Below are 14,011 nucleotides of genomic sequence, written 5' to 3'. Positions count from 1 at the left end.
TAATTGTTTTCATAAGAAAGTGCAAAGGTGTATTTTTACCACCGTCTCTCATAACTTTAATATGTGTGTTTATGTTGCTTATAAAGGCTTTTTAAAGCTGATTACTAGTTTAGGAACGGAATCAGAATCAGAAATGTAGTTTCACCACAGTTACTCCAACCATGAATAGACAGAAATAAAAATTATATATACAGTGCTTAACAAATGTATTAGACCACCGGTTTGTGCCACAGCTGTCCTAAATTAACAGCATTAGTGATTACCAAAGCCTTTTTCAATGTTTCTTGAATGGTTAATATACCAGTATGTAGACGCTCTTTAACCCAAATTATATTTTTAATGCTAAAATTTGATTATTTTTGTTATCCATGAATTTTCAAATTTAGTGTTTTACAGGAAAAAAACAGTGAAAGCACATTATTATTTCTTGATTAAGATGTGAAGTTATAGTTATTTAACTGCATTCCTGAACAGAAAAATTTGTTTTAGTTGTTGAATGTTCTGCTTGATTAATATCTGACGTTTTCTCAATTTATGACAGGTGGTCTAATAAATTTGTTGAGCACTGTATATATAATAAGAAATAGTAGAAAAATAGAATAAATATATTCTATTTTTTCTATAAATATATAGACTTAAGAAAATATTCAGAAAAAATGTATAGACTTAGAAATGTAAAAAATAATTTATAAGTTATTGCATAAGGAAACAGGTAACAATACATTATAAAAAAAGGAAGGCATGAGGTGTATGCGCAAACAATGTGAATGTAATGTAAATGTGAATCAATGAAACAAACAAAAATTATATTCATATTTGCCTATTTTTGTTATGCCAAGCCTCCCATGACTGATTCAAAAACAACTTATTAGATCCACCTCTGTCTTATTTTTCCACATATTTGAACAAATCCATAAATACAGAGCATCTGACAGAAAATGAAGCTTGTAAGTCACAAAAAAAAGCTATTAAAGGTTTGTTTATTGTCATTCTGCAACACAAGGTTGCACAACAAAATGTGAGTTGTAGTTATTTTACGCAGGAGGGATAAAAAAGAAAAAGTATTTTTTTATGGTCGAGTACGAAGGATGAGTCGGGGAGTTTTACAGCCTGGGGAAGCCTGGATGGATAATAGAATATTGGAGTGCAGTACACTGGAATTAATGTGGAATTTATCACCTACTCCACATAGGATTATTGCTGTTAAAATGTTTAAATATTGAATAGCCTCACAGTATATTATGCAACACAGTAAGGCTGTTAATTATTTATTTAAAGGCTCCTTCCATTTCTATTTAATAGATTAAAGTGGAGAGTGGCGTATACATCCTTTTCTTTAATGAAATAAGGTTAATTTTAAAGTATGATATCTCATTATTCTGTAATTACATTAAAAAAGCTGTTTCAACCAGAGAGGAATGCAATGATGCACTTATTTTTATACCAACGATTGTATTAAAAGACTTTGACAGAGCTGACTTGTTTGAAAAGTGAATTCCTTAAACCTGCATTCTTTCTAATGGACAGCAGGGGGCTGCAGAAAGAAGTATGATTGCATAGAAGTCCATGTGAAAATTGCCCTCAGTGAACATTTTCTTTTCATCTTTATCGTCTCAGTCGTTAGTTTGAAGACTTCTTCAATGCAGCATGATGTTCATTTCGTAAATCATGGTTTTAATTTAGAGTACAATAGACTATAAAGGAGGCTATGCTTAGGTCGAGGTCAGGATAGGCTTCGCATCCATTTATCTTTGCACATTTAAATAGCTGTGAACTTGTTTCTAGTTTACCTTGAAGAATGGAAGCTAACTTTATAAGACAAAGGTTTGCATACCGTATGTATCCGGTATAGGTGGTGGCATGCATAGTGTCCTCTGGTTCTCAGTCAGATCCACCCTCTTGACCGAATGTGATCACTTTTGCTTCCAAAAGAACAAGATGGTGACGAACAACTTTGAGGCATCGAAACAGCGATCTACAAACCAACACTTGACGTTACAGCAACTATGTCCACACTGATAGTCTACTAGTCTCTTCCGGTTTATATTTAGACATTTGAGCATGTACAGCAGGAATAAAGCAGCGAGATGGAAATAAGTAAGATTACTGTTTAGAGGTTAATGTTTTTACGAACTACTCCAGTGTGATCAGGTGCCAGATGGAATTACAGTGAGAAATGGCAGCTAGGAGCATTTACAGCACCACCTAAACTACAAAAAAATGGCTGTTCCAGAGAGGCCGAAATGTTTGTTTGTCCCTGACCTTCAGCAGGCAGTGCAGGTTCTAATGAATTCCACGCTATTACTAGACTACACTGCCCTGTGTAGCATTCAAGAGCTAAGATTGGCCAGGTGTCAATCCTCACTTAAAGTAAGTGGACTTATAGTATGATATTTGACCACAATAACTGTCTGACCTTGATATCTCCCGTTGTGTTTCAATGCAGGTTTATTTACTCGATAATGTCAGCAACACCTTAGTCAACATAATGTTTGAACCCTGAACATTGGGCTCTCGTAACCTTTACAGGCCAAGGTCAATGACTAAACTTAATTTGGTTATTACTTGGAAAAGATTCATAATCAGGCGGCAGCTCGGGTTAATAGCATGAAAGCCCATATAGCGTTATACATCACCAGCAGTAATTAACTTGTGTGATATCTCTGCTGTTCGCCAGCTGTTCTCCTGCTATATAGTACCAGTAGTAACATGCAATCAATGCTGCTTGTGTCATCAGAATATAGCTCTAGACATATGCCAGAGGAATTTAGAAAACTTATAATGAAGGTTCATTAACAATTGTCAGTCTCAGGGGATCACAACGGCAAATCACACCCACCTGTCCATGTGTTTTCCTGAGATAAATTACAGCTATAACAATGTAATAGATTCCATCAGAAGTCATCAACCCTTTCTGAAGCCTAAATTAGCAGCTGTCACTGTGTCACAGACATTTGTTTTCTTCGTGCATCTCACAATGATGTTTCTCCGAAACCCGTCTTTGTCCATTACGTTGTATATTTAGTCTTAATGAGGTTTCACACGCTTTAGTGCCTACAGAGTTGCCCCAGATGCAAACTGGAATTAAGTAAATGTTTGTCGTAAATCCTCATCAGCCTTAAAGGGGATCATGGTTATAAAATCATCCGAGATGCTTCTCAGCAGCGAGCATTAGATGTGACTAACGGCTCTTATCCTCTCAGGAGGAACAGCCTCGCAGCAGAGAGGCTTCCTGGGCTGCATCCGGACTCTCACCATCAACGGCATGAGCTTTGATCTGGAGGAGAGGGCTAAGATGACACCTGGGGTCACCTCGGGCTGCCCCGGCTACTGCAGCGGCTCCAGCAGCCTCTGCCACAACAGAGGGAGGTGCATCGAAAAGAGCAACGGCTACGTGTGCGACTGCTCGCAGTCTGCCTACGGAGGAACCACCTGTAACCAAGGTGAGACGACAAAAAGCTTCATTCTTAATGTAGGTTAATGTTGATTACAGCAAATAAATAATCGATCATTGCCAAGGTTATTCCATTACAGCGCATCGATAAAAATGCAAGTAATGCAAGAGGCAATTAATACTTGTCCTGGCTCCAGACTCCAAGAACATTTAAAATGCATTAGAGCAAATTATCTCCTGCAGGATGCGAGCGCAGAACAGAGCGAGGACACCGAGCAGAAGCCGAGCAGAGCAGCAGGCTGAGCAAACAGCCAGAGAAATAGTTTGACGTATTCTCGACAACAAGGGATGCAATTTCTGGCTGCAAATGTGACAGACCACACTGCAATATTTACACTGTTTCCTCTTGTTCAGTGTGATCATATGAAAGTGGCGCCTGTGCCAGGATATAGTTAATCCGACTTCTGTTCAAAGATATTTCTGCTTTATTACAACTCGGATCATATCACAGATAGCTGCGTTGTTGTGTTGCCTATCAGATACGTCACCTGCAGGTCGCCGACTCTCCCTTTGATCCGTGTCTCTATGGGAGTTAAACTGTGAGGAGTAAAATAAATGCTTTCAGCTGTATGGCAGACTTTCAAAGCTCCTTGTTGTTGAAGTTTTTGACATAATGAAAGTACAGCACATTAAAAAGAAAAGGGTGTGATTAAACAACGCGCGTCGCTTCCTCGCAAAGTAAACTGTCAGAGTTATTTTCTGGTAGTTATTTAGTGTATAAATATATTAGCACTTTACCCAGCAGTGATATTCAGCAGTTGCCTGGAGATTACCTGCTTCATTGGATGTGCTACTTACAGAGACTGTACTGCTCCCATTGTAAATGTGTTATTGCAGCAATGTCGAACAAGACAGTGATGTAACAGGGCCTCGATTTGTTGGAATACTGTGGCTTCCTTACTTTCTACGCTCTTAACTCTTGGGGCCATATGCATGAAAATCTGTGTTGATTCACAACTAAAACTGTATGAATGCACAAAGACAGAGATGTGCATATGCATTATTTTTATGAGACTTATAAAGCAGCACATATGCCTGATTGTGTTTTAACCCCTTGGCGTATAGAAGATGTAAATAATATAAGTTCCTTTATTAGTCCCACAGTGGGGACATTTACAGTGTTACAGCAGCAGAAGTTTATAGTAAAAATAGAAAGTTGCATCACTAAAATAACAATAAATAGTAAACAAGCAATATTGACAAGAAATATAAAGGTATTAACAATCCAAACAATAAGAAATATAAAATTAGGAACAATATATATAATATAGATGGACTCAATGGTTGAAATCGCACCATTACACACAGAAGAGCATTATTATTGCGCCTCATTGGAGTACTGAAGGTAGATATATTGCTCATTCAAATCATGGGTATATTAACAATAAGGGGGTTTCTCGGCAGTTTAGAGAAAAAATACAGAAATCTTCAAAATGTCTATGAAGTTTTTGAAACCAAATGACAGCATGTTTTTTTATGTTGTTCCAAAGATCTTGATGTATTAAAATTATATTCTGGAGAGACCCATTTTAGCCTTTTTTGAGATAAGAAAAATTGCAAAATTCAGCAGCAAATGTGTGTAACAAATGCTATCAACCCATAGATTGCAGCAACAACTTCTGGACATAGTTTAGCTGAAAATGAACTTCAGAAAGCCAAACATTCATGTTCTGAACTATTAATAGATCTTAATAGATTAAATTAATTGATTAATTAAGTCATTTTTATTATAGATTTATGAGCAGAACAACTAAATATCTCCTCCTAAATATCCACTGCACACAACTGCAAATTCTCTGTAAAGGGGTGGTCACTAGGGGGTTAAAAATCTCATCATTGTGGAGTGGCACATACATGCACAGGCCACATTTCCACACTTTGCCTTCAAACATCTGTTTGCATATTAAAAGTCGTGCCCTGCTGCAACACTGGATCTGTCAACGAGCAACGAAGAAGAGGCGCAATTTTCAGGTTCTTCAGTGAAGCCAGAACAGCTGTCACTACTGTTTGTAGCTTTCATGCCACAAACTCATCACATATTTGTGTATTATCTCCGTAAAATGTAATCATCATTATTATTAAACATCATAAGGATGATCAATGAATCACTCACAGTGCTCGTGTTAAAACTTTACTAAGTGCTTTATGATTAAAGATAACAATCATTAACAGGGATGATGATTGCTCAAATGTAAGTAAAAAGAATGATAAATCATAAATAACTAAAGATTAATTTTATAAATGCACCTGATTGGATTTTCTACAACAGCTGTTGCCTGAAAAAAATAATCACACTTTCAGTGACATACAAAAATATTGTTTTATTTCCAGAGTTGCGTCTCTCACCTCATGTTTCATGCTCACCTTCATGTTACCTGCTGCTATCGCAGCTAAATCCGTCTGTTCGCTCAGTCTGAAGAATGAGTGATTTGCGCACATTCTCACAGCTCACAATTCCTTTATAAATACCACTTTATCTGTGAGAAAAGGTGTGTGAATATTTTTTCATAAGCATACACATGGTTTATGCATCTGGCCCCAGGAGCTGTGTGCTTAATTTGAAAGTTAAAGGTTTTTTTTACACAACAAAACACAAAAAGCACAAGCTGGCTTGTTAAGGCTGTTTTGTTGAGGTAACAGTGCTGTGAATGGCATTGATCGACTACGCTTGAATCCCTGTGGTGCTTTAGCAGCCGCTGATTTGATGTTAAAATTATATCTGAGTCATCGTCTTGAAGTTCAATAATGTGCTTTGATATGCATGCTTCATATCTGTAGTATGGATTACAGAAAAACATCGAGTGAGTTTATCCTCAAGAAATGTGTCCTCCTTCTGCAGGACTTAAAAGCTAAAAGCAGTGAACATACGTTTCCTGTGTGCAGAAGAAAACACAGCACTCAAAATTATGTTTTTCTGCAGCTTTGGATACTAATAGGTGTCTCTGGCTAATTTTTAGGTAGGTAAACTGTAAATCCAACTTTCCGAAGAGTTCTTGTGCAGCTGTTTCTGCACCGCACCTTTGAAGAAAGACAGATTTCATTCAAAACTGCAGCTTCCCTGTCGATTTAACCACTGGGCACGAACTACATTTCCCCCCAACTTTTGATTAGGTTGTGTTTTGAGCTTTCCACTTTCATATTTTGAGGTGTAATGAGCATTCCAGCCTCTGGAGGCCGTGAGCTGCGGCTCAGTCTTTTAATCTTGTTTCAAAAACAGTTGTAAAAGAGCTCCCGGCACTGAAAGCTGTTTTTTCCCCTCTCTTTCTCTCTCTCTCTCTCTCTCTCTCTCTCTCTCTCTCTCTCTCTCTCTCTCTCTCTTTGTGTCCTCATGTGTGCAGAGGTGTCTGTGTCCTTCGACATGGAGTCCTCTGTGACCTACACCTTCCAGGAGCCCTTCTCAGTGATGCAGAACAGAAGCTCGCAGGCCTCCAGTGTTTCCACGGAAAGCAGCAGCAGAGCCAGAGAGGACATGGCCTTCAGCTTCGTCACCTCCCAGAGGCCGGCCATGCTGCTGACTGTCAGCACCTTCAGCCAGCAATACATCGCTGTCATCCTGGCCAAGAACGGTACATGCAGCTCTGACATTAACAGAGTGAAAGAATGCTACACAGTAATAACTTATGGCAGTGACATATATAGCTAAATATTTATATACTTATTTAAGTGCTATCTGCAGCCCTCATCACTAACATGCAGAAAAAAGCCCTTGCCTGCACAGCCAGCAGGATAAATTTAGCATCTGAATTGTTGGCAAACACATCTTCCACCTAGTTATATGAACCAAAGCATTGCTGCTTAACACATCCATTATGAACTACATTTAAATTCCTTTGAAAACATCACATTTGCATTAAACATTTCAAATCGTGTCAGATAAAATGCTGTGGTTTACATCATCATATGGAAGCAAAGATCTGGATGGAAACGTCCTGTTTGATGTGCGACGCCTTCAGTGTTGCCGGCGGTTGAAATGACAGTGATGTGATTAAACAAGACTGTGTGCTCAAAATGTAGCTTTATTTTGAAAGGGTTTTCCAGGCCATAAGTGGGATGAGCAGTCATGGCACCAAAACCCTTTTCCAGTTGAGTGGCTCGGTGATTAAACCAGGTGTCAAACTCTGTGCCGGCATACTTAATTATTTAGAATTTTTATAACCCACTAAAGGCAATTAGTGGATGTGCTCAGGGGGGCGAAGTCATTCAGTGCAGCTTTCTTTTTTTATTTAATATTTATAAGATTTCTTTTGGCTTTTGTTTTTCAAATCATGGAATTACTGCACATTTTCTGTGTCAATTTATATTTTGTGACCTTTGACTCACGACTCACTGAATTTAATTTGATAACAGACAATGTTTAATATTCAACAGTAAAACAAATCTAAATGTACCAGAGTTAGATAAAACACTATTTTTTATCGGCTGTCACTGCCTGATGTTCAGCTTCCTCAGATACAAAAACATTTTGGGGGAACCATATTTTTCCCAGAGGGAGTGAAGTCATTTAGTGCTGGTTAAAAGATTTTTTTTTCAGTTTTTGTGATTTGTTATGGATTCACTGCAAATTCTCTGTCTAATTCAAATTTGGTCACTTTCGTCACATGAATTATAACTGTTTCGATGTGACTTAATCTGTTTTTTTATTTGATAACAGAGAATGTATATTATTCAATATTGAATTATTATTTTAAATATTTTTGTTTTCAAAAATTCAAATTTTTGTGTCAAATTCAAATTTGGTGACCTTTGACACATTCATTTGCACCGTCGACCAGAGGCAAGCTGTCTTTACAGCACTAATTTATTTTTTATATAAAAAAGGACAATGTAAATTATTCAACATACATACCTGAGTTACATGAAAGTCTAGTTTTCATCTGCTGTCCTTTTGCCTGATGTTCTTCAGCTTCCATGGATACAAAAGCTTTTAGAGGGAAACTTATTTTCTTCCAGATTATATTTGATTAAAAAAAATATTGTTAATCATCAAGAACAAAGCCTATGGATGTCCAAATATGGAGCAGATCAAACAAAAAAAGGACTTTGACCCAAGACACCGCTAATGTCAAATTCAGTTATTTTCAGAACAAATGTAGCTGAGCATTATGCCTATACTTTTAGATAATATAAATAACAAAACAGAGGTGCATGTGCAGCCAATACACTCTTTATTCCGCTCTCTGTCAACTCATCAACACAAAACACTTCCAGACGTTTACTATTAAAATGAGATAACAAAAGGAACTTAAATATATCTGGACCATTATGATTCAATCCACTCAATAAAATAGGTTACACAAACATACTCATTATTAACTCAATTTCTTTCTTTTTTGTTTTTACTATACCTAACCAAGTACTTTTGTTTCTAAACATAACCAAGTTACATAACAAACTTTTTTTTAACCCAAACCATCTGTCAGTAAACATATCCAAACTGGAACCATTTAACAACATAAGCAACACTTTAAACCACGTGTTTAAACTGCAACTGTAATCCAGGAGAAATTACAGTACATATCACTCAAAACATAGAAAGTAGCATAATTCATGGGAGACAGGGTTGACAATCGTTAAAAACATTCTACATTTGGGTAAAAAGCAAAAACACTACATGAGTGGACAAAGTCTAGAATTACAGTATGAGTACAGTCTTTTTTAAGGTGGAGAAGAATAACATCACTGTTGGTTGACAGCACTGATTGTGAAGGAACTGAGAGAATCCAACATGCATATATTGTAGGTTAGTCGCTGTGTGTCAATCTCCTCTGTGTGACTGTAGAACGGCTCCACATTACAGAGAGTTTGAGACGGGGGTGGATTGTGCAAACATGTTTTTGGAATAACAAGTCACCCTTTATGCATTTATTTAACTAGTCTGACGGTGACGAGAGCTCACAGAGAAAAAGCTTTATAAGCTGCACCTTCAGCTGGATCTCATGTGACAATAAATAAATATCATGAATCATAAATAATGAGAAATTTGACCATGGTTCCTATTATTCCTAACGGGGTTGTAACACATGTCTCTTCTTGGTTTTAACTCCTTTTTTTTCTGATCATCAGGGAAAATCCCTGCACTCACAGGCTGACACAATTTTGTTGCCATGGTTACCACATTATTTTTGCATAATTACACAGGAGATTGCTTCCCTGACACAAGCGAGGGGCCGTTCCACTTTACGTTTGTGCACCGCAAACGAGACACACCAGTGTTCACTTGGACATTGTCATTTTTTATGCAATAGAAAAAAATCCCTTTCAACAAAAAGGATTCAATCATAATCCTATCGCACTCCAGCTACAACAATAACTTTTTTCCCCTTTTAACCTTAAAGCAAGAACCAATTACAGGGACATGTGCAGATATCCTGACAAACCATGTGGATGTCTCAGAGGGTCTGGGGCCTCTGAACCCTCTGAACCCAAGCAAGCTGTTTCAGGGCGTTTTTTTTTACACTTTTTAACATTTTACTTACTGTGGCCTTATATTTCACTAAAAAAAATATAAAAATATATATAAAATATATAGTCCTGCAGCTCCATGAAATCAGCACAATCATGGCTAGAAGTGGGAACAACTCAAATATGTCTTTTGTGCAGAAAAACACAGGTACAATGACATAAATCATAAAAAAAATAAGTTAAATTTAGCTAATAAATAATTTTTAAAAACTGGAATAAAATGGAATTTATATATACAACACATTTCCAAATGTCATGAATATTGAAAAAAAAAGAGTGTATCCACATGCTATATATATTGAATTATTTGCATATTTACAGCCTTTCCTGTCCTCTCCTCTCTGCCCTGTGGAAAACAGATTTTCAGTGAATATGACTGTTCGTCTTAGCAGAATCAATCGTATCTTCAGAATCAATGGCCCTCATTTATCAAACGAGCGTAGAAACCAGCGCAGATCTGAGCGTATATTTCGTCTTACGACAGGGTCCACGTGGGATTTTATCAAACGATCGTATCTCGCCAATCACAGCATAAGAACGATCCGCTGTTGATAAATGTGGAATCTCGAAACAAGCGTCATTTAAATGTCAAGCCCTAATATATACCGGTACCCGATTAAGTTGGCTCGCCTCCAGAGTTTACGACACCAAAGGAAGCAATACGGCCAAAAAGAGGATGTTCCCCCCTAAAGTCAGCTTTATTAGCAACATGCACCGTTACAAATAACAATATTATAGAAATATGCAGCGACGGAGGTTTATCTTATAATTATCAAGTCTAACAAGTTCAGTGAATATTTTACATTTGGAGCACAGACAAAAAAAGTTTTCACAGCTTTTTGGTTGGTTTGGTTGGTTGGTTTTAAAGTAAGTTTTAATACAAAAAGAAGAGGAATTTCTCATAGGCAGAAAGTGAAAGGCTGACGCCCAACAGCTGCAAAACAACAAACTAGTTTTGTTTGGCAGCATAAAAAGTGAAAAGGAAGGAAATCAGTGGTGCTGTCAGCAGAGTAGCGGCCCATTAAACTCCCGGCGAGGTTTGAGTAATTAATTTATACATTGTGATATATAAAGCCTAATAATCTATATAATATCCGAATATTGCTATTATTGTGATGGAGATATATTATTCATCTCTTTACATTTACTAAGAATGATGTCCTAGTTAGAGGAGCGTGTGGCAGCGATGATTGGAAAATGTTTCTATTGGGTCAGAACCGCTGGTAAAGGAGACGCTGACGCTCCGGTGTCCAGCAGGATAACAGTAAACATTTAATAGCAGAAGACAACAACATTTAATATCCTCGGCTGGTATTCTGTTAAAAGAATTTCATGATCGCAGGGTGTATTTATTTTGGATTATGTTGTAATGATAAAGTATGTAGTCTAAACATTTTTTGCTTTGTCACCATTAAAAAACAAAACACCAAAGAGTTTTATCAGCTCCAGGCATCGATACAATAGTCTAAGATCAATTCTCCTCAGACATGTGGACTTCATGCTGACTCAAATTTGTGTACACGAGCTGAAAGCAGACGTGAAATCTGATCGTACCCTCCGCTCACGTCCAAATTGATAAATGCCAAGGCTTGCGTAGAAATGATCTTACGCCCACTTTACGCTCACTTTCTGACGTACGCTCGTTTGATAAATGAGGGCCATTGTTTTTAACAGGATCTAGTTATTCCAAACGGTTTATTATTGGCAACGTTTTAAATGGGACGTAGAATAATGTTATTTTGACAGAAATAATATCACAATTCTCACAGTGCTTTGTTTTGCTTACTTTTCCTAACAGAAACCTTTATAACCCATGATCCGTTCGACTGTCAGAAAGTTTAAAAAATAATGCCTATTTTTACAGTTTCTTTCTACAACAAATGGTGTATTTCTGGCAATCTCTCAAAGAAATCCCCACCAGCTGAGGGTTAATTAACACATAAAATTGCTTAATCCTTAATTTTTAGGAAATTTATTTGCATGGATTAGCTGTTGAGCAGAACAGAAAATGAGCCTGAACATGCAGATAATGTGTATCTTACTGGTGCTACAGCTGCCAGCATGAATATAATACCACTGCTGCCCCCACAACTTTGTGCAGACTGATTATGGGCTAATGAATAGATTTAACCTCCTCTGCTTATTTCTTTATCAGGAGTGTGATACATAAAACCGGTCCATATGCACAATTGAAGTAGTTGGATATCTGAAAGAAGACACTTTTAAAAAGATCTTAGACAGTAAACAACATAATAAAAGAAAAGAGACAACGGTGATTGGACTAATCTGTGTCGATTCAAGGCTGGAGAAAATTTTCAGTAAAAGGTCCTCGCTTGTTTGCAGAGTACTTCCTTGCTGTCAATGCGGTATCTCAGCATTCTGACACAAGAAAAGGCCTCAAAGCTTTAAGCTGACAGCCTCTAAGCTGTCTCCAAACTTTGCGAGCATCATATTGAGTGACAGTACAGTTGTTACGCAGACTGTGTCGGTGTCCTAAGACTCTCTTTTGTGTTAAATCAGAACTCTCGTGTTCGGCGGGTCTCTGTAAACACTGAAGGGCAGAGGAGACACTTCATCCACAGTGACCTTCATCTATAGGAGCACTCTCAGGATTTGAAATGAATCACTACACAAAGCCCTTCACCTACAGACCGGGAATTGTAATATTGACCCGGCTCCACTTGACAATGCATAGCTATCTGACTCTTTGATCTGCCAGCAAGTGTGTGTGTGTGGGAGGAACACTGTGCTCATATTGACTTATTCTGTGTGGGAGCGAGGAGCGATGAGATAAATATTTGTATATCTCAAAAGGCAATTGAAGTAGTTTAGATATAGTGGTCTATTTATATATAAGCATCCACTGCATTTCAGTAAAGAGGTGTATCCTCTTCTCTCCTGTTGCCTTCATAATGCAGTGTTCACATACTCAAAGTGTGGTGTTCATGCACTGGACTTGAGTCTATGGCTTTTAAAGTTGCATCGAGCACAATAGCAAGTCACTCAACATAAAGTGCTCCATTTGAAGGAGAAGAGAAACGTGTCTTTTCCTGCTTTGTGTTCAGGGAGTCTGCAGATCTGGTATCACCTTCAGACAGACAGGAGTCCTGAAGTGTTCAGCCCCGTCCTCACCAACCTGGCAGACGGACGACTCCATCGAATCAGAATCCACCGAGTCGGAAAAAACCTTTATGTACAGGTGAGCACTACAGGGCCCCCCGAAAGGTCAAGATGGGATATTTTTTCCTATCCTCATAGTACTTTTGTGTTCCCTCGTATTAAAGGTGTGGAAGGCAGTTGACTGGAAAAGGAAATAAAAACAGCAGAATGTAGAAATACCTTCTGCAGCTCTCTCCTTTCTGTCCTACACCCCTCTCTCTTTCTGCTTGTAATAATTATCATCTCAGATTAAAATTTTGATCTCCATGCCATCTTCCATGCCATGTCATGTTCGCCCTTTCAAACCGCCCCTCTGAGACCCACATAGTGCCATTTTTGTGTGCTTTTTAGGGGAGATTTTTAGGGGGAGATAGCAGGTAAACAGTAGATGCCACATAAAAGTTGTGTACATCATCTGAAAACTGGTGAAAAATGCTTGAAATTTAGCACTGTAAGCCAAGTTCTTCTAGTCATAAATCTGTAACAAACATTGTGTTTTGATTCGATTATGTTTCATGAGTTGTTGCAGGAATTTGTTTGAGTTATTCAACACATTTATCCATTTTGACTACTCAAGGATTGAAAAAAAAAAGGTCAAAACTCCCTTCAAAATACCACAAGACATTGAGGTATACCTTATAAAAATCCATGCGGTGATTTGGTATCAAAAACTTTAAAGCCAACTTTGGTACCAATAGATTCATTAGGTCTTTTAGTTTCATATGATACCAGTACCTTTACTGGAGCCATAAGACTGATCCAGCTACATTTCTCTTCTCATTAAAAACTAGTAACTACTGATCCGTAGATCCCTCATGTGGCACTAATGTTGGCAGAACTGGTTTTAGCTATTATATGAACTTTTCAAATTGAATGAACTTCAAACAGCCCTCAAACTAGAGTCAATTTGTGATTTAAAGCTGTATTATTTTATAT

At 37.6% G+C, this 14,011-nt stretch overlaps 1 protein-coding gene across 1 annotated transcript in view; it reads left to right on the top strand.

Annotated features, from left to right (window-relative positions):
- The window catches only part of cntnap5a (contactin associated protein family member 5a), a 137,048-nt gene that overhangs the window by 105,553 nt on the left and 17,484 nt on the right, over positions 1–14,011 (top strand). Inside the window, exons 18-20 of the mRNA XM_059342270.1 lie at positions 3,204–3,443; positions 6,793–7,020; positions 12,982–13,115. Of these exons, the coding sequence (XP_059198253.1) occupies positions 3,204–3,443; positions 6,793–7,020; positions 12,982–13,115 (602 nt within the window). The remainder of the gene's footprint in view (positions 1–3,203; positions 3,444–6,792; positions 7,021–12,981; positions 13,116–14,011) is intronic.

The sequence above is a fragment of the Centropristis striata genome, chromosome 10 (genome assembly GCF_030273125.1).
Source record: "Centropristis striata isolate RG_2023a ecotype Rhode Island chromosome 10, C.striata_1.0, whole genome shotgun sequence".
Lineage (NCBI taxonomy): Eukaryota > Metazoa > Chordata > Actinopteri > Perciformes > Serranidae > Centropristis > Centropristis striata.
The sequence above is the reverse complement of the archived record's forward strand: the minus strand, read 5'-3'. Positions and strand labels throughout refer to the sequence as shown.